The sequence below is a fragment of the Bubalus kerabau genome, chromosome 20 (genome assembly GCF_029407905.1).
Source record: "Bubalus kerabau isolate K-KA32 ecotype Philippines breed swamp buffalo chromosome 20, PCC_UOA_SB_1v2, whole genome shotgun sequence".
NCBI lineage: Eukaryota > Metazoa > Chordata > Mammalia > Artiodactyla > Bovidae > Bubalus > Bubalus kerabau.
The window spans coordinates 38951893-38979358 of NC_073643.1; the positions used below are offsets into that span (position 1 = coordinate 38951893).

At 42.6% G+C, this 27466-nt stretch overlaps 1 protein-coding gene across 6 annotated transcripts in view; it reads left to right on the top strand.

The window, feature by feature from the left end:
- Positions 1 to 27466, top strand: part of PRICKLE2 (prickle planar cell polarity protein 2) — a 389100-nt gene that overhangs the window by 284135 nt on the left and 77499 nt on the right. For all 6 annotated transcript variants that reach the window (XM_055558403.1, XM_055558402.1, XM_055558407.1 and 3 more), the window contains one exon: positions 10098 to 10281. In XM_055558403.1, the coding sequence (XP_055414378.1) occupies positions 10138 to 10281 (144 nt within the window). In that variant the 5' untranslated portion in view covers positions 10098 to 10137. The remainder of the gene's footprint in view (positions 1 to 10097; positions 10282 to 27466) is intronic.

A 27466-nucleotide genomic window follows, 5' to 3' on the forward strand; every position in this document is an offset into this window, starting at 1 on the left:
GAATGTTCTAGACCATTTTCCATAGCTTCTCCACTAAATGAGTCACAGTTGCCCAGAGCTGAAGCTGCCCATCACCCCTCCATGTGTTGGCATCATTCCCTGCCCTGCATCCCTTCCGCAGTTCCTTCTCAGGAGCTTGGGGATCACCTCCCAACCTTCTTTATGTTCAGAGCCCTTTCCCAGATCTGATTCTGGGGAAACCTGATCATGGTTCTTCCATTGCCGAGACATCAGACCTGAAAATCAAAGTCTGGTCAGAGATACTCATAATACGAAAAGTCATCCAGGAGGCTTAATTTAAAAGAAAAAAAAAAAAAGGTTTCCACTGCCTAAAAAATTCCAAGATAAATGCAAAGTACGGCACCATGCATGTTTCTTCATGGAAATATGAATTGACATATTAGAGGAAACAACTGCCACTAAAAATGATCCTGTACCAAGTTGGGCAGCGCCTGGCAGGGATAATCTCCTCTTGGTGCAGATGGCCAGAGCCGCTGGAGCCCAGACAGAGGGCAGGGAGTATGACGGGCCAGACAGCGGGTTTTGGCTCTGCACTCGCACCAGCCTCGTACCCAGCTGGCCCTGTCACGGTCTCCGCCCTTGAGCTTCTGTGTTGATTAGGAAACCGTTCTTCCTTTCTCACAGAGATAGAAATCTTGCTTCCAGACAAGTGGAAGTGTCAAGGTTCATGCCTGGGTCCCTCAGTCAGACTGAGTGTTTCAAGAAAGAGGAAAAACACAGTATTGTGGCTGGGGAGATGGGGGGTGAAGGAGCCAGTGAGGTTGCAAATAACAGGATATGCTGACGTCTGGGTATCAAGACAGGGAGATAGGAATTCCAAGGCGAAGGGAATTCAGGAGAAAGAAAGAGCTTTCCTTCAACGCACTAAGATGGCCTCTTCCCCCAAATCATCACAGTGCTTCGGTACAGACGGGCTCAGCCGCCTTGGTCACCACCATCCATGCCCACAGTGGTGGAGGAGGGGACGTCAACACATGGCCTCCTGAGACATTCACTCCAATCCCTTCCCCATGCCACAGCCTCTGCTTGCCTTTCCTCTGCCTGGAGAACTCTCCCTGGTCTTCCCCAGAGCTGGCTCCTCCTCCGTCTTGTGATCACAACTCATGTGTCATTTTAGTGGGGAGGCCTGTCCTGATCCATCCTTGGCCCCTGTCTCATCTCCTTGTTTGCTTCCATCATGACAGTCACTGCACTCTGTAAGTGGCAAGTTTATCTACGTTGTTGACCTGACTGTTGTCTCTCTTGCTCACTTGACTTGAAGCCCCTTGAGGTTAGAGATACTGTCTGAATCCTAGCATCTCTGTACAAGGCCTAGCACCAGTAGATGCTCCATCACTGTTTGCTTGAATGGTTGGGCAGATAATGAGAAGGATAGAAAGATGCACACAGAAAAGAAGGAAGATTTGACCACTCTCCTAAAAAAAAGGTGATAGAAAGAGCTTTGGTCTTGGAGTTGGACAATGTAGGTTCTAATCTGTGTGACCTCAGTCAAGTTGCTTATGAGTTTGTAGGATCATGTGTGTGAAACAGATACAAATGCCAACTTTATAGGGCAGCTGAGAAGGAATAAAGGTGATGATAAGCTATGGAACAAAATGACTGTTATAAACCTTTTGTAAATGTAAGAAATTGCATAAACATTAGAAATATATTAGAAAACCTTTCCCTGCCATCCCCCAGTTCCCAAGCACATATTGGAGTCAAGGCCCTGGAGGTCAGACTTGTCCCATGGAGTCCTCCATCCTTTCGGGACATGTTTCCCCCTCTTGGAACATCCTCGTCTCATTTCGTTTCAAACCAGCCTCCACAAGCCTATTTCCCACCTGCCTGCCTTCCTGTCTTTCTGACCCTCGACTTGTGTTTTTGTGCAGCACTGGGAAGGAAGGAGCTTAAAGCCTTGTCATGTGGGCCATGTGATCATGTGACCCAGGCAGTTTTGGAGGGGAACAGCTAGCGTGCTTGGTGATAACTCAGTTTTGACAATTCTGATTTACTCATCATTGGGAGTATCTCAGTGATACCCATTTTTCTAAAAAACTCTTTTGTTTTGTTGTTGTTGTTGTTGTTGTTGTTGTTGTTGTTGTTTTTTATGTAGTTCTTTTCTTTGGCCTTGCTGGGTCTTTGTTCCTGCATTTGGACTTTTCTCTAGTTGTAGTGAGCAGGGGCTAGTCTCTCTCTGCAGTTTGTGGGCTTCTGACTGCAGTGGCTTTCAGCACACTGGCTTCAGCAGTTGGCGGTGCACGGGCTTCGTTGCTCTGCAGCATGTGGAATCTCCCCGGAGCAGACACCGAACCCGTGTCTCCTGCATTGGCAGGTGTAGTCTTAACCACTGTACCACCAGGGAAGTCCTCTGAGCGCTAAGTGAAAGCAAGCAGACTCCACTTCCAGTTCCTACCGGCTCGCTTACACAGCACGGTAATGGCTTTTCTGCTACGAGTGCCCACTTCTTTTCATTCCTTACATCCAGGCAGCCTGCAGCCTAATAAAATCTCTCTTCACTCAAAACACGTATTTACCTGTTTTCTTGGTCAAACAGATAAGGTGGGAAAGGTGTTCCCAAAGGTAGGAAACTCAGAATAAGTTTTGGCTCCTCTTAGGCCAGTGTTTTGCATGCATGTGAAAAGCTGGATGTTTTTATAGGGAACTTGAGGGAATGGAGCAGCAGAGTGGACTGAGGAAGCCAGGCTCCTACCCAGCCCCCCAGAAGTCTGGCCTGCCCAAGACAGACCCTTTAGGTGGCTTGCAGTGACGTCAGTTACCGCACCATTGAGAGTCTGTGACCGATACACAAAGACACAATTCAGAGCCAAGGCTTAGTGGTTTTAGATTATCCATGACCCATCTCTCCCTAGGTGCACAGCAAATTGAAAGTTGATAGCTGTTGAAATCCGGTTTTCAGATTTTTCTTTTCTATCTATCTGAGGGACCCAGCTTAACTCTGGGATGCCCTTAAGTATATACGCAGTTCCCACGTTGCCTGGTGTTCTCTAGACTATGTACATAAAGTCTCTGATCCTGCTACAGGGCACCAGATCAGAGCAAACCCACTTATCTGGATTGAAGAATGCACATCTTTTTGCTGAGAGTGTTGTGTGTCCATGTGTGGGTGGCTCTGGCTCATGTCTTTTTATTTCAGGCCAGAGTCTTGTCTCTCGGTACTCCCTGATAGCGCGCACACATAAATGAAATCTGGTCTCCAGTTTCTTCACATGAGAGGAAAAGAGGGCCCGCATCTGTTTCTGTTCAGCAGTGATTATCTCTGGGATTGTGAGTGTTTGAATTATTTTTTTCTTCTTCTTGCTTATCTGTAATTCCTGATTCTCTTCTACATACATTATATGTTGCTTTTCTTTTTATGATAAGGGGGCAGTAACATTAAATTACGATAAGGAGAAAAAGGCTTACTCTTTTCCTCTGGTTAAAAGTAAAAGGAGTGATTCTTGTGCCTTTAGTGAGCTGAAGTCATGGAAGAATTTAAATACCAAGGACACATCTGCTAATTAGCAAAAAGCTTTGGAGGCCTTTGGGGTATTTTAGCCCTCTGTATTTTTTTATTATTAATTTTTATTGGAGTCTAGTTGCTTTCCATAGCCCTCTGTCTTTAACAAAAGTATCTTTTCCCACACCTGATCTCAGCTGCCTGAGGCATTGCTGTATTGAGCCCAGAACTATGCGTTCCTTATCCCTCACTTGATTTGTGTCGGGACTGAGCCACACTTTAAGCAGTCTGCCCCGTGACCCTGTGCATAAAAGTGACCTGAACCTGTCTGACCATGAACTTGGCTCAGGGAAGCCCATACCACAGGGAAGGAAGAAGGCAGGATAGATGGCGGGCTGGCAGTGAGAGGCACTGTTTGATGACTGATACGGTCCTGCCTCTCACCAGCGTGTTTTCACACACATGCCCCAGTGGTGTCCAGCTGAGTGACAGGTGGGCTTAGTGATACATGAGTTTAATACATCATAGTCGGGACAGTTGGCATAGATGCCCTGAGACCATTGGGAATGTTGGTAGAACACACCAGTTTCCAGACCAACCTCTGACTCAGGTGCCCCCTTCTAACTGGGAGGATCGCTCCAGAAGCGTGTCCTCCAAGCGCATGTCAGATTGGAATGACATGGAATGCTGGTGAAAATGCATTTCCAGGGCCCTGTGTCAGACTTGTCAAATCAGTCATGGGGGTACATCTCTACACCCTAGGCATCTCCATGTAATGTCTTAGAAACAGGGCATACAATTTCCCATGACGAGAATCATCATTATCTGCAGAGTTTGATGATAAAAAATTATCTGTCTCTTAAGTCATCCAATAGCCTCTGTTTTTGTTTTTTTTTTTTTGTCTTTCGGCCATCTCTCAAATTATTGGGCACCTACTTCATATTCTGATAATACTAGAAATGACCTTGAGCTGTCCTGGGAAGTATGCTAGTTTCCAGATCTGTGTCTTTGGAACCCTTGAGATGTTAGGGCCATGAAAATGGTCCTGAAGTTTAGGAGAAGGTGGAGCTTAAGAGAAGCTGAGCCCAGGACCTCCTGCTGTCTCATGGACTTGGGCAGCTCTGTTTTATATGAGTTTCCACATAGGAGTTCTCTTGCAAAAAAATATTTTCCTCTCCTTAAAAAAAAAAAAAAAAAAAAAAAGGAAGGATGAAAAAGAGAAGGGAAAGGGGAAGAGGGACAGGGGAAAGACTTAATGATATTTCCAATCCTATCCAAACCTAGAATCCTGCAGTCTACGACTTGAACTTGTCAGCATCGTGTGACAATGAAGACTCCTTTTTTGCCTTCATCCTATCACTTCTCACACAAAAGGAGACATTGTGGTTCAGGGTTCAGTGTTGTAAATAACCTGTCAATGTCTCAAAGATGAGACACCGCCCCCCAACAGACAAACACCCCCGATCCATTTATAACGAATTATTTTGCATCATGGTCGGTGGGTTCATTGGTATAAATCGTTAGGCATTTTGCAAATGATTTGGTCACTGATGCAGATGACCAGAGTTCTTTGAGACAGTTGAAAGGAGGGCCTTCATCTGCTGGTCTTGGGTATGTCACGGAAGAGCCAATTGTGGCTTCTGAATACGAAAGCGAATGAATTCATAGCTGCAACTTTAGGTGGGGGAGTGGGGGTGGTGGCGAGGGTTGTTGCTGGGTAGACGGAGGGAGAACGGAGGATGCAGGAGCTCTGCTCTCTGAATCATGCCTTATTCCTTGGAAACCTGTCATTCACAAACCCAATTATGTACAGGTAGAATGTCAACTCTGACAGAATGAAACCAATGCACGCTTTGTATGATTTTTTTTTTAATGAAATTCTGCTTTACTAGCAGATTCTATCTTCATAAATGTCTATTTAAAAAAGAAAAAACCAAAACCAAATCATATATTTCCCCACGCACTCCTGAAAAGCTTTAATCAGTGTGTCGAAAGCGAGAGCTCTTAGGTATTGTGTGCATTTTGCCAAGAGGGAGAGAAAGACGTGAGAATCCAGAGAAATCCTCTTGGCTTTACCTCTGACCCTCCGCGCCTTTCTCAGCATCTAGGCCTTGCCGTTGCTCATTTGTAAACAGGAGTTATTAAATTAGTCTCTCCAAAGGCTGTCATAGAAGCGCTCAAAGGTTAAAAATTCTTTGCAAATAAAAATGCCTTGCCACAGCAGTGCCTGTTAATTATAAATGAGGAATGGAAGGCAGACAGCTAACGGGGAAAATACATAAGGTCCTGATGGTTTTGATTTACCTTTCTTTGGTGGTGTTTCTTTTCCTCCTCCTGTTTTTCCTGTTTGGTTTTGATTTTTCTGAATGTGTTTGTTGTTGAGCAAAAGGCTGCTCTCTGGTGGGAATGAGGTATGCCTTTCATAGGGTATTAATAGGGTTTGGGGGTCAGATGGATCCTACTTTGCATCTCTGTTCTACTTTGTTTTCTTCTCTGGAAGGTGGAGGTCATAGTTCCTCTCTTGGAGGACTGGCGTGCAAATCTGAGCTCACAGGTGTCGGGTGGAAGCAAGTGATATGCTGTGTGCCCTCAGCCAAGCCCTGCTTGCCCTCATTTTGCCTCACCATTCTAGCTTTGCTTTGCACTGAGCAGCTTTCATGTACTACTTGATTGAATAATATGTTATTTTTTTTTTGTTTATTGTACGTTTCTCCCCCTCTGAGTATATAGATTCTGTGAGGGGAGGGATCTTTGTTTCTTTTGCTTGGATGTCGCTAGTGTCTAGAGCAGTGCCTGGCAGATGGTAGGTACTTGGCGGTTGCTTGTGAAATGACTAAAGAGGACCCTTAGCCCTCTCCTCTTTCTCCTCAGTTCTATTCAGTGAGACTCATTATGGATCTGGTTCTTTAATTCTGTTTCGCTTTTGTCTTTGTTCCTTCTTCTGGAGCTTCTGTTCATTAGACTGTGTCTGTCCAGGATTAAAAAGTATGCTCTTCCCGGCCTTGCTGAATAAATGAGTTTCATTGATGAATATTCTAGAGACTGAATTTAGAAAAAAAAAAATCTCTACATTTTGTTGTAAAAGTGTGACTTGCTAGTAAACCATTAGTCACCGAAGAGCTTCCTAGACTTACTTAAACATAGGGAGACTTTTTTCCCCTTAAGTCATACACTGACATAAAAAGTTCGGGGCGGGGAGGGGAAACTTGACTGCTTCCCAAGACCCCTGACTTCTTTACAGTAGGTGATTAATTAACGAGTTACTGTTAAAATGAGCTCAAACTATTTTTAAACGCAACAGCCAAGATTTGGATAAAACTTCTCTGAGTTCGAAGATGCAAACCAGATCCCAGTGTGCATTCTCTTCATGTGTATGTTCAGTCAGATGAAAAGCAGAAAGTAGAAGAATCTAACAAGCCTCACTTGGCTGGACAAAACTGATTTCGTTTCTTCAAGTACATTTTGGTATCAAAATTCAGGCCATTAAAAGAATAGGGACTCAAAAAACCCCCCGACTAATCATCTCCATAGATGCAAAAAAAAGCATTTGACAAAATGGAACACCCTTTGTTGATTAAAAATTCTCAATGACTATCATAGATGAAAACTTCTTCAACTTACTGAAGAAAAGTTACCCTAAAACCCCACAATTATGTAATACTTGATGGTGAAGGGTTGGTTGCTTTCTCTTATGGTCAGGAACAAGACAAAGAGCAACTTAGACATTTGCAACTTAGGATCGCTGGAGGACCTAGGTAAGGCATAAGACAGGATAAAGAAAAAAATAGGCATTAGATTGAAAAGGAAGGAGTACAACGATCTCTATTCACAGATGACGTGATCTTGTATATAGAAAGTCCTAAGGAATACACACGTTCAAAAAAATGGAAACAGACATTCTTTGTTCATGGATTGGGAGACTTAATATTGTTAAGATAGCAGTACCCTCCAAATTAAAGATTCATCACAGTGCCTGTCAAAATCCGAACTTAAATTTTTTCAAAAATTGGCAAGATAACCCTAAAATTTATAGTTTATAGTGCAGATGTCAGGGGCCCACAAAAGGTAAAAAAAAAAAAAAATGTTTAAAAGAATAAAATTGGAGGACTCACACTACACAATTTCAAAACTTACTACAAAAGAGCAGTAATTAAGACAGTATGGTACTCACATAAGAAGAGACATATAGACCAAAATATGAAATGAAATTGAGTTGAGAGTCCAGAATAAATCCTTATACTTATGGTCAACTGATTTTTGATAAGGGTCAATGCAAGTGAATTGAATGGTCCTGGGACACTTACATAGCCACACAAGGATGAAGTTGGATTCCTATTTCATACCATATATGAAAAGCACCTCAAAATGGGTCATAGACCCATAAATAAGAACTAAAACCATATAATTCTTGGATGAAAATACAAGAGTAAATCTTATGACCTTAGGTTCCTTAAATATGATACCAAAAGCAGAAAGAACAACAGGGGGGGAAAATGGACTTCCTTAAAATCAAAAACTTAGGTGTTTCAAAGGACTTCATCATAAAGGGAAGACAGTCCACAAATGAGAGACAATGTTTACAAAGCATGTATCTGATAAGGACTTGTATCCAAAAAGTATATAAAGAATTCTTCCATTTCAACAATAAAAAGACAATTTTAAATGAACTAAAGATGTGAATAGACATTTCTCCAATAAGATATACAGTCACATAAAAGGATGTGTAACATCGTGAGTCATTAAGGAAGTACAAAATTAAGCCTTTTTGGGAAGATACCACTTCGCACCCACTAGGCAACAATCACAGAGAAAGACAATGACAAGTGTGACAAAAATGTGGAGAAAATGGAACACTCATTCATTACTGGTGGAAATGTAAAAAGATGTAGATATTTTGAAAAATAATTCGGCAGTTCCTCAAAATGTTAAACATAAAGTTACTGTATGATTCAGCAATTCCAGTCCTAGGTAAATACCCAAGAGAATTGAAAACATACAGAGAACTTGCACATAAATAGAGTAGCATTATTCAGAAACAGCGAAAAGTGGCAACAGTCCAAATGTCTACTGACTGATGAATGGATAAACAAAGTGTAGTATACCCATATAATGGAGTATTATAATGCAGGAAATGAAAGATTGACATGTGCTTCTGCATGAGTTTATCTTAAAAACATCCTGCTATGTGTAAGAAGCCTGTATCTAGTAAAATTCCATTTATGTATATGGTAAGACTATTTGTTTTGTTTTGTTTTGTTTTGAGAATGAATTTATTTATTTATTTTTAAATTTTATTTTATTTTTAAACTTTACATAATTGTATTAGTTTTGCCAAATAAGACTATTTGTAGTAAGATTCCATTTATGTGAAATTTCCAGAAATTTCCAGAACAACTAAAACCTTAAAGACAGGAAATAGATTAGTGGTTGTCAGGGCCCAGGGGGAGGGGAGGCTAAGAAGTTACTGCTAATAATGCACTTGGAGTTTCTTTTGAGGGTGAAGAAAATGGTTTAAAATTAGATAATGGTGGCGCTTTCACATCTCTGTAAATATATTAAAAACCAGTGAATTGTACACTCTAAAATGCCGAATTTTATGGTATGTGAATTATATCTTCACAAAGCTTTTGTCGAAAAATTCAGGCACATGGGGATTAGAATTCTGGGCCATCTCATCACTTTTATAAGGTGCTCCTGAAACTATTTCTAAAGGTCAGAGTGCAGGTAGAACAGCTTATTTTCTTTAAATCTTTTTCCTCCTTTACTTTTTTCCTCTCTTTTTACTTTTTATTTCACTGGTGGAAGCTAAAAGTGCTTTTGTGTTGCTGACATCAACGTTTTTATTGCTTCATCATTTTTGTAGCCATGGAAAAGGGAACAGATGGTAATCTTAAAAGAGAAATGTTCGATTTGGGGGAGAGAATTGTGTCTTTGGCTGCTATCTTTTGAAATAATTCACATGCATATTGCTCTTGTACATTAAAAAAACAGCTACCAATGTGGGGTAATTTGGGGTTTCTGATTAGAATTTCAAACCCACAAGGATCTTCAGTGGAGATGAAAATGTCTTTCCCAGGCGATCTTAGGGTCAGATTTGTTTCGTGGGAAAAAAAACTATTTTTACTCTTCTTAAAGAAAATCTCACCTGCAGTTATTTTTAAAATCACTTTCTTTTCCTAAGGTCTGGAAACTTTTTATAAAAATGGAATGTTGTCAGTATTTGTTAAATCTCCTGGTAATATTTCTGGTCTGACTATGTATAGTATATATTTAATTACTATTCCAGTCAAGGAAATTGTGGTCATGGTGCATATCCAGTGTTCTACCTAGTAAAATAAAAGGTATTTTGACTTGCCTCTTGGGATACTGATTTAGAAGAGGTCGGCATCCGTGTTTAAATGTCCTTAGCATGCCTACCTGGTGGCCTCTGACTGTTCAGGGGCTTTGCAGGTACTCAGGGCCACGCCTTCTACAAAGACAGGCGGGGTGTGGAACACTCCTTTAGATGCTTTTGCCAAAAGCCAGTTGCCAAGGAATGTGTTTATGGTTTGGGATCCAAGGGCTGGAGTGTGGCAGGCCAAGTGGAAAAATGGTTTCTTTTGCCTTCCTTCTCACCTCCTGCCTTTGCTGCTCGCAGGAAGATCTGCCTGCACTGCAAGTGCCCTCAGGAGGAGCACATGGTGACGGTGATGCCCCTGGCGATGGAGAAGACCGTCAGCAAACTCATGTTTGACTTCCAGAGGAACTCGACCTCAGACGATGACTCGGGCTGTGCCCTGGAGGAGTACGCCTGGGTTCCACCAGGACTGAAGCCTGAACAGGTACCATTCTTTCTCTTCTTCTTCTTTTTTTTAATATTTATGTATTTGGCGGCACTGGGTCTCAGTTGTGGCGTGGACTCTTAGTTGCAGCACGTGGAATCTAGTTCTCTAAGGAAGAATTGAACCCTGGCTGTCTGCACTGGGAGTGCAGAGTCTTAGCCTCAGGCCTACCAAGGAAGTCCCGGAGATACCGCTCTTGACGGAAGGGCAGTCATGGGGTTGGCTTTTCCCTTGATCTTGGCCGTCATTGCTTATTCCGGTTCAGAAGGAAGAGCTGACTTTGCTGAGTCTGAGAAGATGTTGCTGTATGGATGAAGACATCTGGGTCCCCAGTGGGAAACCAGGAAGAGAAATGAAACTGAGCTAATTCATCCTGCATTTCCATTGAAGCTGTTACCAAAAGATTTTCTAGAAACGTCTAGAAACATTAGGTAATGAAACTGCATTTTTGGAGAGGGAAGGGAGGTCCTGCATTGGCCATCAATCTTACTGTTAAGATTCTTTGTAAAGGAGAGTAAGGAAATGAGGATTTACCTAGTGATCTGATGCTGCGCTGAAAAGTTGGGCCCAGCTTGACAGAGAAAGACACTGGCACTTCCTGAAACATTTTGGCACTGCCCGCAGGTGGTAAATACTGCTGGCTTGGTTAGATGAACTTGGTTTCTTTCTGTGTCACTGCATTTCTCTCAGTCATATACAACCTTCAGTTTGCATTTCTTGGTCTTTGGAATTTTCTCCTGTTCTAGCCTCCTGTTGGTTTAGAAGTGCCCCCCATAAGCTGGATACTTTCATGACCCTCCTTGTTTGAGAGACAGATTTATCGCAGCCTTCAGTGTTTGACCACTATTCCCTTCCTCTCACGTAGAAAGGTTCTTTCCCTGGAGATCTTCTCTATGTCTGGCAATGTTGTAAAGCTTAAAAAGCCCTAAAAGGTTAACTCTGGAACTTTAGATGTGATGCTCTTAGAAAAAGTTCTTTATGATGAGAGAAGACCCAAAAATTCACCAAGAACTTGAGGATGGGACCCTGATAACATCTTGGTTAGCCATTTCTCATTTTTCTTCTTCCAATAATGAGGTTGTCATTTGACAGATGGAATCATACGCACACAGCCAGGATTTGTTTAACCAGCAAAGGATTGTTTAAAATTTTAATTAGTCACTAATACTTAGAAACTGCTCATACTTAAAAAATTTTAATTTTAAAGTTGATATTTAGATCTTGAAATTTTGAGAATCTGGAATCTTACTTTTAGTAGAATCTGAAATCTTACTTTCTCAAGGATTGGTGTGCAGGCTATTGATTTGAGTGCGAGACATTCCTTCCAGAGTTTCAAAAGAGTGAATCTCCAGATCAGCCTGTTCACGACTAAGCCCATTTCATCCTTTTGTGTTCATCTTCCTATACCCTATAGGCATTTGAGTTTTGTGAATTCTATTCTAATTCTTACTAGGATGAAAATGTCTTAGAATAGAAACTTTCACAGAAAATAATCTCTGTGAGAATTGAAAGGAATTCTGTGTTGGGTTATCAGCAGAAATAAATAAGAATGTTTTCTCCCAGGGGCTTCCCAGGTGGCACTTACGTTAAAGAACCCACATGCCAATACAGGGAGACATGAGTCATGGGTTCGATGCCTGAAGGGGCCTGGAGGGCTACAGTCCGTAAGGTCACAAAGAGTTGGACGCGATTGGAGAGACTTAGCACGCATAGAAGTTTTTTCCCAGTTTGTATATTAAGGTTAAATCTTTATTTTCTTCCGTTTCAGTAAAGACTGTATTATTAATAAGTTGAAGAAGAATGAGAGTATTTGATTGAGTTTGTCTGGAAACTCAGATGAGGTGGTGGGTGACTAAATATCTGTATTTGACATCACCTTCTACTGCCAGTACTTGAGCAGTGAGTTTTCACACCTTGATACATCTGTGAGCCTGTTTCATTTTTCTTGCTAACCTCATTTCCAGCAGCTTCCAAGAGACCCACCCTTCTTTTGTTCATGTTGCTTCCTGCTGAACTGGGCTCTGAAATTCCAAAGTTAAGCTATTTTCAGTTCCCTGCTTAGGTAGATTCTTTTCTAAGGCCATTAAGTATCATTCTGTGATGTCCAGATTCAGAGAACATTTTCTACTGACCTAAGAGAACAGACAGTTGCAAAAGTTAAAGGGCTTGGTGACATCCATCAATTCCAAAAATGATTGCTTACGTATTTTTGAAGGCCACTTGCTTCATCAAAAGTGAATATCTTTGGGGAACATAAAACATCTTTCTTTGATTTGTTTTGAAAGAAAATGATTAATGCTATTAAATCAGTGGTTTGAATTATGTTAGATGACAGAGTATTCCCATCTCTTGTAATTGTATTTTTCTTCAAACGGTTTTCTCTATTCACAACACTTACTCAGACCTATATGACACAGATGATTAGAAAGGAAATTGTTCTCCAGAGAGAGACTATCTTTTCAAGCTATTTGAAGGGCTCTATATTTGCCTAATAAAATATGAATCTGTATTAAAGGTGTTTCAAGGGATCATGTTGCATGAAAAAAATAGGCTTCAGATTTTTAAATTACAAGATCTTTGAAAGTCTATTACTTATGGAACTGATTATAGGTTTAAAGATTATTTTTCAAAGGTTGCCTGGTAGGTTTTAGAAAAACTTAAGACCCAGATACCTCTTACTAATAAAAATTCTGGTATTTAATATGATGTTAGTTGTCTCTGACTTGAGAAAAAACATTTTTCTATCAGGAGAAATTACAGTGGATATTAAAATGCTTTGTGCTGGGGGCAAAATACTTAAGACCAGTTAGGGTTCCAAGTAATGTGTTTTCATTTTTGTTAAAAACCTTTCATTTCATTCCCTGGTTGTGAGGTTGGTAATATACCTTCGGGTGACACTCTTTATTATTCTGTTTCTTCTGAGAAATGCCTTCAGTTAAAGAAAATGGAAATTAAAGCTACCCCCCTTTGAAAAGGAGGTATTCTTGAATATGGGCAGTTAATTTTATTAAAATCTACTAACTGCAAAAAGCCAGCCTTCTTAAAATAGTATAAAAAAAACCATAAAGATAACAGTTGATGCCGGAAAAGAAAGGCTTCTAAGGTGTGTTTTTTAATGACCAGACTGAAAACTGATCAGAGAGGTTGCCAAGATCCTTTGTCTCCGCTTGCTCCAGGTGAGGCATTTAATATTATGCAGAGAGCCCTGCGGAGGCAGGACGGAAAACTGGAGTCTTCCCTGATGGCCCATCTGAGGTCATCTGTAAGGCTCCAATTTCTCTTCAGACTCCAGCAGGTCATTGTATGCGCTCTGTCTCCTAGAACTGCTCTGGGGAGACATTTATAGTAGATAATACTTTAGGAAGAATTTGGAAATTATTTAACAAGCTGTAAGGAAGGAAAACGGTGAGCAGGGTTTCTAAACCTCAGTGCTGTTGACATTTTAGGCTGAATGATTGTTGCTGTTGGGGCAGTCCTGGGCATTATAGGATGGTTAGCAGCATCCCTGGCCCCCACCACCTACTTGATGCCAGTAGCACTCACCACGCCCTCCACTGGGATGACCAGACCCAGACACGTATTGGAATACCATTCATTGCCCCTGGGGGATGAGCTGGGCACCCTGGTTGAGAACCACTGGGTAAAAGTAATGTTAAAACCTGGAGGACCTGTCAACACAAGCGTGGCCCAATCCAGACAAGAAAAGGATGACTCAGTTGAGTAAACATGTATTTGAGTACCTCCCAGGTCCTCCCTCTGGTATTACAGCTGCTGCCTTGAAACGAGGCTGAGTATTTGGCAGATTGAGAAAGGTGATCCCACGCTGCTTGAGCAGAGACCAGTACTCATCCTCCCGATAAGTCAAAACAAGAATTGAAATGGTGTGAGGAGCAGGTTGTTGGGTGGATCACCATTTGTTCTCCAAAACAAGATAGCATTCTCTTTCCATAAGGGGAAGACTTTGCCTATTGAAAAAAGGGAAAGAAAACAAGAAAGAAAGCAGATAATAATCACTCATAATTCTGCCAACCACAGAAAACTGTTTTCCAATGTTTTTGGAATGTGTGTGGGCTTCCTTGGTGGCTCAAACAGTGAAGAATCTGTCTGCAGTACTGGAGACACAGAAGATGAGGGTTCACTCCCTGGGTTGGAAAGATCCCCGGAGGAGGGCATGGCAACCCACTCCAGTATTTTGGCCTGGAGAATCCCATGGACAGAGGAGCCCAGCAGGCTACAGTCCATGGGGTCACAAAGAGTCAAAAATGATGAGCAATTAACACTTTCACTTCACTTGGAACGCATGTAACAAGAATCTATGTGTATAGGCTTACATTTCTGTTTTGTTTTGGACCAAAATGTGATGATGCTATCCATGTATCTTGAAATTTTTTTCAATTCGTGTATTGTGAACATTTTTTTCTGGTTTTTTTTTTTTTTTTTTTTTTTTTTCTATATTTAAAAGTCGCTCAGTCATGTCCGATTCTTTGCGACCCCATGAACTATACAGTCCATGGAATTCTTCAGGCCATAATACTGGAGTGGGTAGCCATTTTCTTCTCCAAGCGATCTTTCCAACCCAGGGATCGAATCCAGGTCTCTTGCACTGCAGGTGGATTCTTTACCACCTGAACTAACAGGGAAGCCCACATTTCTGTATTTAGACCCAGATTATCTTTTGGAATAGGTGCATAGTTCTCTGTTAGTAGTTACCAACCTGTAAATGGCAACCCACTCCAGTGTTCTTGCGTGGGCTTCCGCCTATGGGGTCGCGCAGAGTCGGACACGACTGAAGCGACTTAGCAGCAGCAGCAGCAGTGGCACCACTCGCCACTAGGGGGCATTTGGAAGTGTAGGTTTAGATGGGGGCACTTATTGTCAAAATGGTTAGGGGGTTCCACTCGAATTTTGATGGGTAGGGGCTTGGGATGCTAAACGTTCTGAGAAGTACCAGGCAATCCTGTGCAAAGGAGAATTGATCCCGCCCAAATGCCAGGAGCACAACCATCAAACAGCCCTGAACTGAAAAGTTTTTTTTGAACATACGCATCCTTGGTAGCTTTTCTCTGTATTAAAGCAGTAGCAGCCAGCATTCCTGTACACTTACCTGCTTCTCTCCTTCAGCACAATCCCTAGAGGTGGAGAGGTCATGGGTAAACCCCTTTAAGGCTTTTGATTCATTGTGCCAGTAAGACTTTTGATTCATTGTGCTAAACTGACGTCCAGAAATGTTGTGAGTAGCGCATCCTCTGGGTGGATAGCTTTCATTGGGTCTGTGAAGATGTGGTTTTTCTCCTGGTGCTTCTGCTTGTGATCCTTGAAAATGTGAACAGACCATCAGATTGCTTCTCCTGAGTGAATGTCCTTTTATCAATGTTTTGGATACTCCATGGAGAGTTCTCAGATAGGAATGTCTTCACATCTTTGGTCTCCCAATGTTAGTGATTTTACCTTGACCATAACCCTATTTTTGCACATAAACAATGGTAATTAGGTTATTTCTCCAGAACTCTCAACTTTCACTTCAGACTGCTGCAGGAAGGATGAATAGTGGATACTAGAAGTAATTGCCCAATTTGGGGCTTTCAAAGCATTTTTCCATATGTGGCAAAATAGACCATCCAATATTACCTAAAAGATGGGAGTGAATTAGTTGGTTTAAAATACCTCTTGGGAATATGTAAAATTCTTTATTTGGCTTTTCATTTAATGATTGTTACTCATCCATCAGATGTCAGATTAAATGTATTTCCTGAAGGAATTTCTCTAACCACCCCACTCTTCCAGTATAAGATTAGGTCCCCAATTCCCTGCTTCCAAGAGTCCCTACCATTTCCTTTTCATTATTTTTCTTACTTAGTCACTAAGTCGTGTCTGACTCTTTCATGACCCCATGGATATAGCAGCTTTCAAACTTGTAATTACTTAACAGTATACTTATTTCTTTAATATTTGGCTTTCTGACTTTGCTTTAAGATTCAGGAGGTCAGGGGTCTTATCTGCTTTATTCTTTAGGAATTTCCTAGTGCCTAGCACAGTGCCAAGCACCCTACCAATATTTGTTAAGAGACAGGCAGGTGACCACGAGCCTTTGCAGAACCAGTGATGTTCAGAGTTGCATCACACTGAAAGGATAAAGGTCTTTTCAATGTTTTTCTACATAAAAACAGGATTATTCTGTATCCATTATTCCTGCTCCCTATGTTTTTCTTAAAAACATACTCAAGCAGATTCCCCGAATAATCCCAGCGGCTTCAGAGATGTCTTAGGTTGGAAAGGCAGGAGATGGATGACATGCAGGGAAGGACTGTGTTCCGGCACAGACTTGCGGCAGCACCACCAGCTCTAACACTCAGGGTGCCAGGAGCCGAGGGTCTGGCAGAAGCCCTCCTTATTTCCAAACCAGAGGACCAGTTCTGTCACAGAATCACTTGGAGAATACATTTGGAGACACAAGGGGAAGTATCACAGTGCAGTGGAAAAAGCTTCACTCCCAGAGTCTAGTAAGTCTGGCTTCTGCTCCCTTTCTGACCTTGGGAAAGTAGTTCAGTTTCCAGGAGCCTCAGTTTTCCTTCTGAGGGTGATGATAATAACATGGAGACAATTATTAAACTTGCTCTGAACCCTTGTTTCGTGCCCACCACCATTTTCAGCTTTACGTGCGTTACCATGCTTAATTCTTAAAACAACGTGATTTGGTGGTTATTATTCCTGTTTTAGAAGTGACTGAAGCAGGGCTCAGAGAAGTGAAGTAACTTGCCCAGGATCACACAGCTGAGAAGCAGCAGAGAGGAATTCAGTCTCAGACACCCAGAGCCCAGAGCTGCTACTCTTTAGACCTACAGATCTAGCACAGGGCTGGTCTGGCCCCGAGTGAGGGAGCATGTAGAAAGTTCCCAGGGCAGTGTCTGCACACAGTAGATGCTCAATAGAATGACTGTCTCCTTATCACCCTTCTTGCGAAGCTGTAGCGAGTGTCACTGATCACTACTGCCCTGAGCAGGCAGCAAAAAATGGGGAAGGAGCATCAGGCTGTCCACATGGAGGATGGTTACGTCGGGTGGGAGAGGGTCAGCATAGAGTCAGCCGGAATCCAGGGTTCCTCCTCAGCCTTTTCAAAAGCTTTAAAAAATCATTTCCATTCCGCTGCTGCAGGAGCTGTTCTGCTCCCCAGGTTCTCTTCTGTGGGCTTGCTGTAAAGGTGCAGCTTCTTTCTCGTGAACTTCTGGGCGCGCTGAACCAGATCAGTTTGGACAGGGGCCTAGGCGAAGCCACCTGACTCTGAAAACTTCAGCATCCCAAGTGGGCTTTGGGGATGTCTGCACTCTGCCAACCCCCCTTCTTCGGTGCCTGAGGTCACCTGTAGCCTCTCAGTGCCCAGATCAGTGAGAAGTAAGTTCCAGGGGCATTTTCTGTAGACCATTCAGAGCGCAAAGAGAGCCTTCCCACAAAGCAGAATGGCCGCCGTTCTGAAGATGCTCAGGTCATCTAAAGGCATGGCTCCTTACTCTGCTGCTCGCAGCCTCTTCAGCAGCCATCTCTAGCGGGCGGGCTTCATGCCAGCTTTCCACTGTGCTGGAGAACTCTGTGACAAAGGAACAGCAATCGGACGGTTTTCATCCCTTCCTTCACTGGTCTCCTGTGCACCTCCTCTGTGCAGGCACCCTGCTAGGCACTGCAGATGAAACAGTAACCAAGATCTGTGAGGTTTCTAAGTGGGGCTGTTGGAGACCTGTCCGTTAGGAAACAAATGACCGAGATAATTGAACATTGCAAATTTTAAAATGATGTAAACAGTAGAGCTGTAAACACTTAGCGAACTCTTGCATGCACCAGGCACTCTCTTAGGTGCTTTGCATTTAATTAACCATGAAGATTAGGTAGCATCACCGACTCAATGGACATGAGTTTTAGCAAGCTCCGGGAGATAGTGAAGGACAAGGAAGCCTGGAGTGTTGCAGCCCACGGGGTCACACAGAGTTGGACACAACTGAGCAACTCAACAACAACAACAACAACAAATGAAGGAAATACAGTGGCTTCTGTGATCAGGACTGTGGGTCAGTGTGTTGGGGCAGTGGGGATTGGCTGATTTAAATTGATTGGTCAGGACCTGCCTCTCTGGGGACGTGGTCTTTGAGCTGCTACTGAATGATAGAAGGAAGCCTACCCTGCAAAGATCTGGCTGGTGGCAGAAGTTCAGAAGTGAAATGAAATCTGTACTCACTTTGTATCTGTGCTCAGAATTTGGAGAGGGCATTGTGGGATGGTCTAGGGAGAAATGAGTAGGGCCTGTGCCATGCTGAGCTCTTGCCAAGGCAGCCACCCACCAACCTGAGGGCTGGGCAGTTCCACTGCTGTTCCTTGCCCTGGGAAATCAAAGGCGCTCCCGTCACCCATCACCTTGACATGTCTGCCTGTGAGCAGAGATAAGGCAACACAGATTCCCCATTCAGAGGTGACTAGAGAGGGAGCAAGAAGCCTTCACCAAGCCGAGTGCATGATGTATGCTTTATGTACGTTTGTGTCTACCCCTTTTGTCATACGGCCTACCTTCTAAAATGTCAGCCTATTGGAGAGAGACAGACATGGTCCTGTTCACCACCACATCCTCAGTGCTTAAAATAATGTCTGAGAGATAATGTCTGAGAGATTATTCAGTAAACAGATGTTACATTAAATAAGTCACATTTCATCCCCGTAGAAAATCCCCTTTTTCCCCACCGAATACCTTTCAGCTCAAGGGTCAGAGGCTTGACCAGGGTGTCCCAACTCATAAAGGGCAGAGCCAGGATTCACTCCAGCCTTCTACTTGACCCAGGACCTATTTGGGCTCCTCTTCCTACACCACCCTCCATGGTGATCCACCCAAGATATCAGATCTGAGGAAGCTGACTTGGCATGTATTGGAGGCGGGAGCACTGTGTCACACTGGGCTCTTTCATTCCTAGGGGAGACAGATTGCTTTTCATCTCCAGGTCACCCTGGTGACTAAGGAATTCCTCTCTCCCCACCTCCAGTTTCCCCACCACTGCAGGAAGTAGCAGAGCCCTACCTTCCTCAAAGGCTTGTTTCCCTATCAGCAATCTCTCTATCACTGGCTCTTCTCAGTCTCTCATCCTGGCTGGGAACCCACTTGGTGACAGACACATTTTGTCATCTGCTTCCACTGGCCCTCATGTTCCTGGTATGGTGTCTTCATACCTGGTCACTCAACGGTGATATTGAGCAGATATTTATCAAATGATAAGTATGTCCCAGGTACTGCAGGAACAGCCATGAATAAACAAATAAGTATCCTTGCTCTTTCAGAGCTGACACTCTAGTGGAAGAATCAGGCAGGTGAACTATTGAATGAACAATACACTTTCAGTGTACTGGGAAAGCAATTTTTAAAAAGGGGGATAATGTGATTTAGAGCCAGGGTTGGCAAAATTTTTCTGTGAAGAGCCAGACAGTACATATTTTAGGCTTTGTGGGACATAGTCTCTGTCTCAAATACCCAACTCCAACGTTGTCCTGTGAAAGCAATCAGACAACACATAAATGAATGGGCATGGCCATGTGACAATAAAACTTTATTAACAAAACCAGACAGTGGGCCTGATTTGACCCACAGGCTGTGTAGTTTGCTGGTCCCTGATTTGGCGAATCTACTTCTTCAAATGAGGTGACCAAAGAAAGCCTCTCTGAAGAGATGACATCTAAGCTGAGTTGTTACTTGAAATGATGGTTAGGTTACCCAGATTCAGCCATTCCAGTGGTTTTCAAAGTCTGATTCCCATACCAGCAACATTATTATCACTTGGGAACTTAGTAAAATATACAGATTCTCAGGCTGTGTCCCAGACCTGCTGAAGCAGAGCCCTGGAGGTGGGCCCAGCATTCTCTTTCAACAGAGCCTTAAGGGGTTTCTTATGCAGGCCAAAGCTTGAGAACCTCTGCTCTTCGGTTCCCGAAAAACGAGAGTGTCGAAAGTTCATGGAACCAAATCTTGGCTCTACCACTTATTAGCTTTGTAACCTTGGATGCCTTAACTTTGTTGTCTGTCAAACGAAGAGGCTTGTGCCCAAGTCTAACGTAGCTGTGAAAGCTAAATGAATTACTCTCTCAAGAGCCTAGGAGATGCTGACTCATAGGAGCTCCTCATGAAATGGTAGCTGCTGTTCATTATTTGGGTCTTCCGGACACTGATGCAGATTTGCCCGTGGACAGCAACAGAGGATCAGCCCCAGCATCTTCCCTGTGGGCAAGATGTCTTTCATCCCCAGCTTGTTGCCCCTGGCTGATATCTGCTGAATGTGGCCTGATTACAAGGCTGTTTGTTAAAGGAGAATTGAAGATTTTTTTTTTAATTAATGTATTTATCTTAATTGGAGGCTAATTACTTTACAATATTATGGTGGCTTTTGCTGTACATTGACATGAATCAGCCACAGGTGTACATGTGTCCTACCATACTGAACCCCCCTCCCACCTCCCTCCTCACCCCATCCCTCTAGGTTGTTCCAGAACACCCGGGCACCACTTTGAGTGCCCTGCTTCATGCATCAAATTTGCACTGATCATCTATTTCACATATGGTAATATACATGTTTCAATGCTATTCTCTCAAATCATCCCACCCTCGCCTTCTCCCACATAGTCCAAAAGTCTGTTCTTTACATCTGTGTCTCTTTTGCTGTCTTGCATATAGGATCAAGATAATTTTTTTTTTAGTTCTTTGCCTGGTCCTGCGTCCTCTGCCCCCTCCTTAGCCTGTTAACCCAGAAGATGCTCTGGTCCCTGCTGTTTGGAAACCATGAACTCTATATCTGTGACTCACCATTGGGCCCGGGCCGCAGTGCTAGGCACCCAGCTTTTCCATTCACTTGCAGGCTATTGACAGTTTGTTCTTTTTATGTAAGAAGCTATTTATACCAAGAGGGACAGAGGCTGGCAGGTGTTCAGGCATGGGGAGAACAATGACGAAGTAGTTCATCTCTCTAGGCCTGCTGGGTGGTTCTGGTTCATAGAGAGTGAATCTAATAACCCCTCAAAAAAACCCACAAACACAATCATTAGAGTCACCAGCCATTCGCAGTGTCGTCTTCATCTCATTACTCCATCAGCACATGCTGAGCTCAAAATGGGATTTCATGGCTGCGGTGAGACGCACGCCTCCCCACCTGGATTGGATTACATTTCTTCCAAGCTGCTTCTCTTGTGTTAGCTTTCACTGTCACTCACTCCAGAGATCTCGGTGCTGGGTGAAGAACGAGTGGGAAGGGAAGAAGCAAAATAGGAGGAGGCCTGAATGCAACCTCCTGCCGTTCTCAGGAAGCCAGTCACATGAGCGACGCTCTGTTGATCTTGGCTCCAGACATGCGCTGACGTCATCCAATGGTGATGGGAAATATGCCTGTCTGTGCAGCCTTCAGTAAAACTGCCTGTTAATGAACTGGTTTTCAAAGGAGCTGTCAGAGGTGGGATTAGAACTTGGGTTCAGACTGAAGGGCCTCTGCCAGATGAAGTAAGCAGCAGTGTGGCCAGATGCCCCCAGCAGGGCCCTCTCAAGGCTCGTGTGCAGAGTGCGAGGCCTGGAAAAGCCAAGGCCCATCTGCAAATGCAGGAAGGGAGACCTGCCCCTGGAGGTCCCACTCTCAAGACAGATGGCTCCCACTTTTATAGTAAGTGTGTACCAGAATCCTGGATATGGGGAGTGAGCCTCAGGACTTTGACATCCTGTAGGAGTTCACAGCTGCGTACCCTTTCTGCCGACTGAGCAGCCTACACTGTGGGCCGGTGTGACAGTTGATTTCCAATCAAGATGATCCCCGCCGCCTTCCGACTCATGAGACATTTGAGTGGCTTCATGGATTGGTTAGATGAACCTACCATCAGGGCAGCTAGTAACTGCCTTCCTCCATATGTCCATCTATTTGTCCATCCATTCATTCATTCACTAGTGCATTCAGCCATGTGTCCATTCAGCAGTTATGTACTTATTAAGTGCCCATTAAGTGCACGCCCTTAGTCTGGGTGTGATTTCACTGTGGCTGTTTTCCAAGTCCAGTTTGGAACTGGCGCTTCCCAGGCCCTGTGTGGATGGTGTGCTCTGTGTAGTGTGGAATTGCTCACAGACAGGTGTGGACAGTCCCTCTCTGAGGAAGACCCCACAGACTACAAGCTCTGTGCTGGTGCCCCATGGCGTCCACCTTTTAAGTACCTATGCCCCTGAGCGCATAGTGTTCCAGAGTATAAGCTTTGACACTAACTAGCTCTGTGTTCACATCATAGCTGTGTTGCTCTAACGTTGGCCAAGTTCATCCACTTCCATGAGCTTTCATGTCCTCTGAAAAATAAGAATATCATTATCCAAACTGTAGCATAGTTGTGAGGATTAAATGAGGCAATGCCTTAAGCATGTGGCTTTAAAAATGGCAGCTTTTAGCTTTCTTTTTTTTAATAACTCCAAGTTGGAAACAACCCAGATGTCCATCAGCACCTGAACGGATAAACAAATTGTGTCATATCATAGAGTAGAATGCTACTCTACAATAAAAAGGAATGAACTCTTCATATATGCAATGACATTCATGAACTGCAAAATCATTATTCTCAGTGAAAGAAACCAGACCATAAAAGTACCTACTGTATGATTCTATTTATATAAAACTCTCAAAATTTTAAACTAGTCTGTAGTGACAGAAAGCAGACCAGTGGTTACTTGGGGCTGAAGAGGTGAATGGAGAGAGTGGGAGGAAGAAACAACAAATGAGCAGAGGAAACTTGTGAAGGTAATAGATATTTCAGTATCTTGATCATGCTGATGGTTTTGTGGATCTATGTCTATATCAAAACCTATCAAGTTGTATACTTTAAGTATGTGAAGTTATCCTGTATCAAATACTTGAATAAAGTGAATGAATGAAGTTGCTCTTCAGCAAGCAGGAAGGCAAGCAGGAAGGCATCCTTGAATGCCAGTGTTGGAGGCTTCCTAATGTTGCTTGGTTGCCTTAGCAAGTAACTGAGCCCTTTGGCCAAGTACTGTCAGAAAGAATTGCTCAATATTAATTATGCACAATAAAAACAGAGATTTGGGACAGAAACTCATCAACATCCAGATGGATGGCACTAAAAAATCAGTTCCACAAACTGGCTCTTTGCTTCGTCTCTAAATACTCTGAGACAGTGCCTGACATATAGTTGGCCCTCGATAAATAGTGTGGTGGTGGTTATTGCTCTGACAATTGGAAAGACTGATTAAAACTCAGTGATCCTATCTTGCTAAGGGAAGCTAGTTATTCAGGTCATGTCTGAACCTATATTTCCTGCGCCAAAAAGATAAATCCATAACCTTTCAGCTTGGTAGAGGATGAGGGCTGCCACGTGCAGTTGTCCAGTTTGTATATTACACAAAGGTGCCTGGCCAAGGCGGTGATGAAGGCTAATTCAGCTGGGCTCTGATGACTACAAACCAGAGGGTATGTGTGCATGTGTGCTAAGTCACTTCTCTCGCGTCCAACTCTTTTTCAACCCTGTGGGCTGTAGCCTGCCAGGCTCCTCTGTGCATGGGATCCTCCAAGCAAGAATACTGGAATGGGTTGCCATGCCCCACTCCGGGGGATCTTCCCCACTCAGGGATCGAACTGTGATCTGCATCAGCAGGCAGGTTCTTTACCACTAGAGCCACCTGGGAAGCCCCCTAACCAGAGTAGGAAATTTTATTTAACCTTGCAGTTTACCTGGTTGTGATACAACACTCCCCTTCTGAGATTGGGAGCTTGCTTTTTCTAACTTGTAGTTGGGGTTGACAGGAAGGTGTCTTTTTCTAATCTCCATAAAGGTACCAAAAAGTCTAGCAGCAACCTAAGATGGACTGTAAATATTAACTAGCCAAGCTCAATGATGACTTTTCATTTCTTCCATGAAATCCTGGGTTTCTAGGAAACCTCTTTTCTGATTCTTGCCAAAGGGTGTCAGGAATAAGAAATGGTGTCTTCATCCTCATTGGCATTGAGTATTTGGTAGAGGAAAGGAAGTAAGTTATGATTTCTCAAGTTTTGATGGTTAAGATGTTGAACACTTCAGCCTCTTTTTTGTTCCCTGCCTCCTTTTCCATCATTTTGTAAATCATTGCAAGTATCATAGTCTTGGATGGAGAGGAGCTGAAATGTCAACTGACTAATTTTGTCAACCACTTGGCAACTCTGTTCATGTCCTTTGAGGCAGACAGTCAACTGAAACTGTGTAAGTCCATTTTGAAGTTGGACTTGTGCATGGTTTTGAAGCATCCATCCTTGCCTGGACCCCACTGCTGTGTGGAAATCAGTAATTCATCCGGATGGTGAATATGACATGAGAAATAGCTCTGCTGATATATGGTCAGTGGGTGGTCCTTCCCAAGCAGAGTGATTAAAATCCATGGCTGTGCTATCAGATGCATATGGTACCTGATCCAGCTCTCCGACTGCTCTCTGGCTATATTTATGATTGGAACAAGTTATTTTACCTTGATGCAGTCATTTTTCCTCATCTATAGAATGAAGATTGGAGAAGGGAATGGCAGCCCACTCCAGTGTTCTTTCTGGAAGAATCCCATGGACAGAGGAGCCTGGTGGGCTACAGTTCATGTGGTTGCAAAGAGTCAGACATGACTGGAGTGACTTAGCATGCATAGAATGAAGATAGTGATGGTTCCTGGCTTGTACAGCAACTATCCCAGTACCTGATATTTTAAGAAACGCTAGATATAATTACTGACTGGAAAGGCCAAAAGTGAAAACATTTTTCTTGAAAAAGCCCATCTGAGGGGGAAAAAAAAAGGAACTGGGAATGAAATCTGAAGCTCTTGTCCAGAGTTTGGGGGTTTAGGGGTGGAAGCAATACAAGACACATAGAAATAAGACTTAAGGAATTATTAAACCTAAGTCTTGTAAATGACATTTAAGAAACAGTCTCATAGAAAGTGTATGACTTGCACATTGTTACATAGTCAAAATTTAGAGAGCTGAGTTAATTTATCTCAGCATTCTTCCCCTTACTACAGGGCGATTTACCTAGGGGCAGTCGAAAAGGCACATGTATAGCATAGGGAGCATGAAAGTCTAGAAAGGGTTACGAATCAAGAGAGTTCGGACCATGGTTATCTAAGTGGACTTTCCCAGGTTTCTTAGCCCCTTCTAGCTTCTGTTCCCCATTCGGAAAATAAGGTGGTGAAGTATTTTCTTCCCACTCTTAAGTAAGAATAAACAAAATATTATTTCTAAATTGCTAGAAGAAAGGTGATAGAGTTAGTGAACAGTTATTACTATTCTCATCCTCTATGGCGTTTTAGTCGCTAAATCGTGTCTGACTCTTGCAACCTCATGGGCTGTAGCCTGCCAGGCTCCTCTGTCCATGGGATTTCCCAGGCAAGGATACTGGAGTGGGTTGCCTTTCCGTTCTGAAGGGGATCTTCCCAACCCAGGAATCGAAACCTGGTCTCCTGCATTGCAGGCAGATTCTTTAACTGAGCTACATGGGAAGCCCGGTTATACTCCGTAGCCTTCATAATTTTTTGTTGTTTTGGTCTATTGATGCTGAGACACAGTTTATATTTTTTGCTATTCATTGATTTATTTTGCTGCACTGAGCCATAGTCGCAGGATCTTTCGGTTGTGTCACTTGGGAGCCTTAGTTGCAGAACCCTTATTGTGGTGTGCAGGACCGAGCTCCCTGACCAGGCATCAGGCCTGGGCCCCCTGCCTTGGGAGCACAGTCAACCACCGGACCACCAGCGAAGTCCCAAGACACATGCTTTAAAATCTCTCACAATGTTTATACATTTGTTTCTTCTTGTATTTCTGTTCTCCTTATATTTTCAGGCTGTATTTTTGGGTACCTACAAGTTTATGAATACATTCCAATTTTTATCGATTTGTCTGCCTTTTATTATCTTGTATGCATTTATTTTAACATCTTAAGTCTTGTATGCATTTATTTTAACATGAAAATCATTTTATGGTCCTTTAAAAGTTTATAAACAGGTGCATTAATAAAATTTTCCAGGAAAATAAGTAGGAAACTGATGGCTCAATCAACAAATTGTGTCACTATTAATTTTGAAATGATCATGGAGCTGTTAATTAGTTGTAGCATCTCTTTTAATCCATCCTAATTATGTTTACATAAATATAGTTTCTTCAGTATTAATATTGTATGCTAGCTTTTTTGAGGGGAATAATTGCAAGACTGTACTTTTCCATTCTTTTATTTCAACGTTTTCTTAGGGATTTGTTTTAAGTAAGCAGCATATCATGGATATTGAGTTTTTGTTTTTAATCCATATTGATAATCTTTTAATTGATGGATCTATTTACATTTATTATGATAACTTAGATAATTATTATTCCCACATATTTTGTTATTTTCTATTTGCTATGTTATTTTCCTCTGCTTTGTTTCTGTTTTCTTTACTTCCATATTTTAATCAAGTTTTCCCAGTTTCTCTCCTTTTTCTTGTTGGAAAACAATACAATACGTTGCTGTTTTTCTCCTGGCCACTTTGCCATCCCTTAACATCCAGCCCCACTGGCTCTCTTGCCAATCTTCAGGTATCCCAAGCTTCCTCCAGCCTCAAGGCCTTCTCACTTCCTGTACTTAATGCACTACTTTCCTATGTAATTCATTTTTAACAAGTATCAGGCTTTATGTGTCCTTTTAAGTCTAACGGGGATCTCACATGATGTACTTTAGTACCATTTGTTACATGGCTTATAAGACTTTCCCTTCCTTATGAGGCACCCTGAGCCTCAGTGTATTTCGAAGCCACCTTACATAACATTGAATTCATATTTGCTCACACTTAAGTAAATTTTTAGATAGTTTCTCTTTAAACCAAAATCATATCAATGCTAATAATTTTTTCTTTCAGTAATCTTTTTAATTTTTAAAATTTTTATAGTTTTTAAATGTTACTCTCCACTTATGGTTATTACAAAACATGGGCTGTATTCCCTGTATTACGCAGCGCATCTCTGAGCCTGTCTTATGCCTAGTAGTTTCTACCTTCCACCCCCTTCCCCACTTTAACCACTAGCTTGTTCTCTGTATCTGTCATTCTGTTTATTTTTTGTTATATTCACTACTTTGTTGTATTTTTCAAGTTCTATGATAGAAGTGATATCATGCAATATTTGTCTTTCTATATTTTGTTTATTTCACT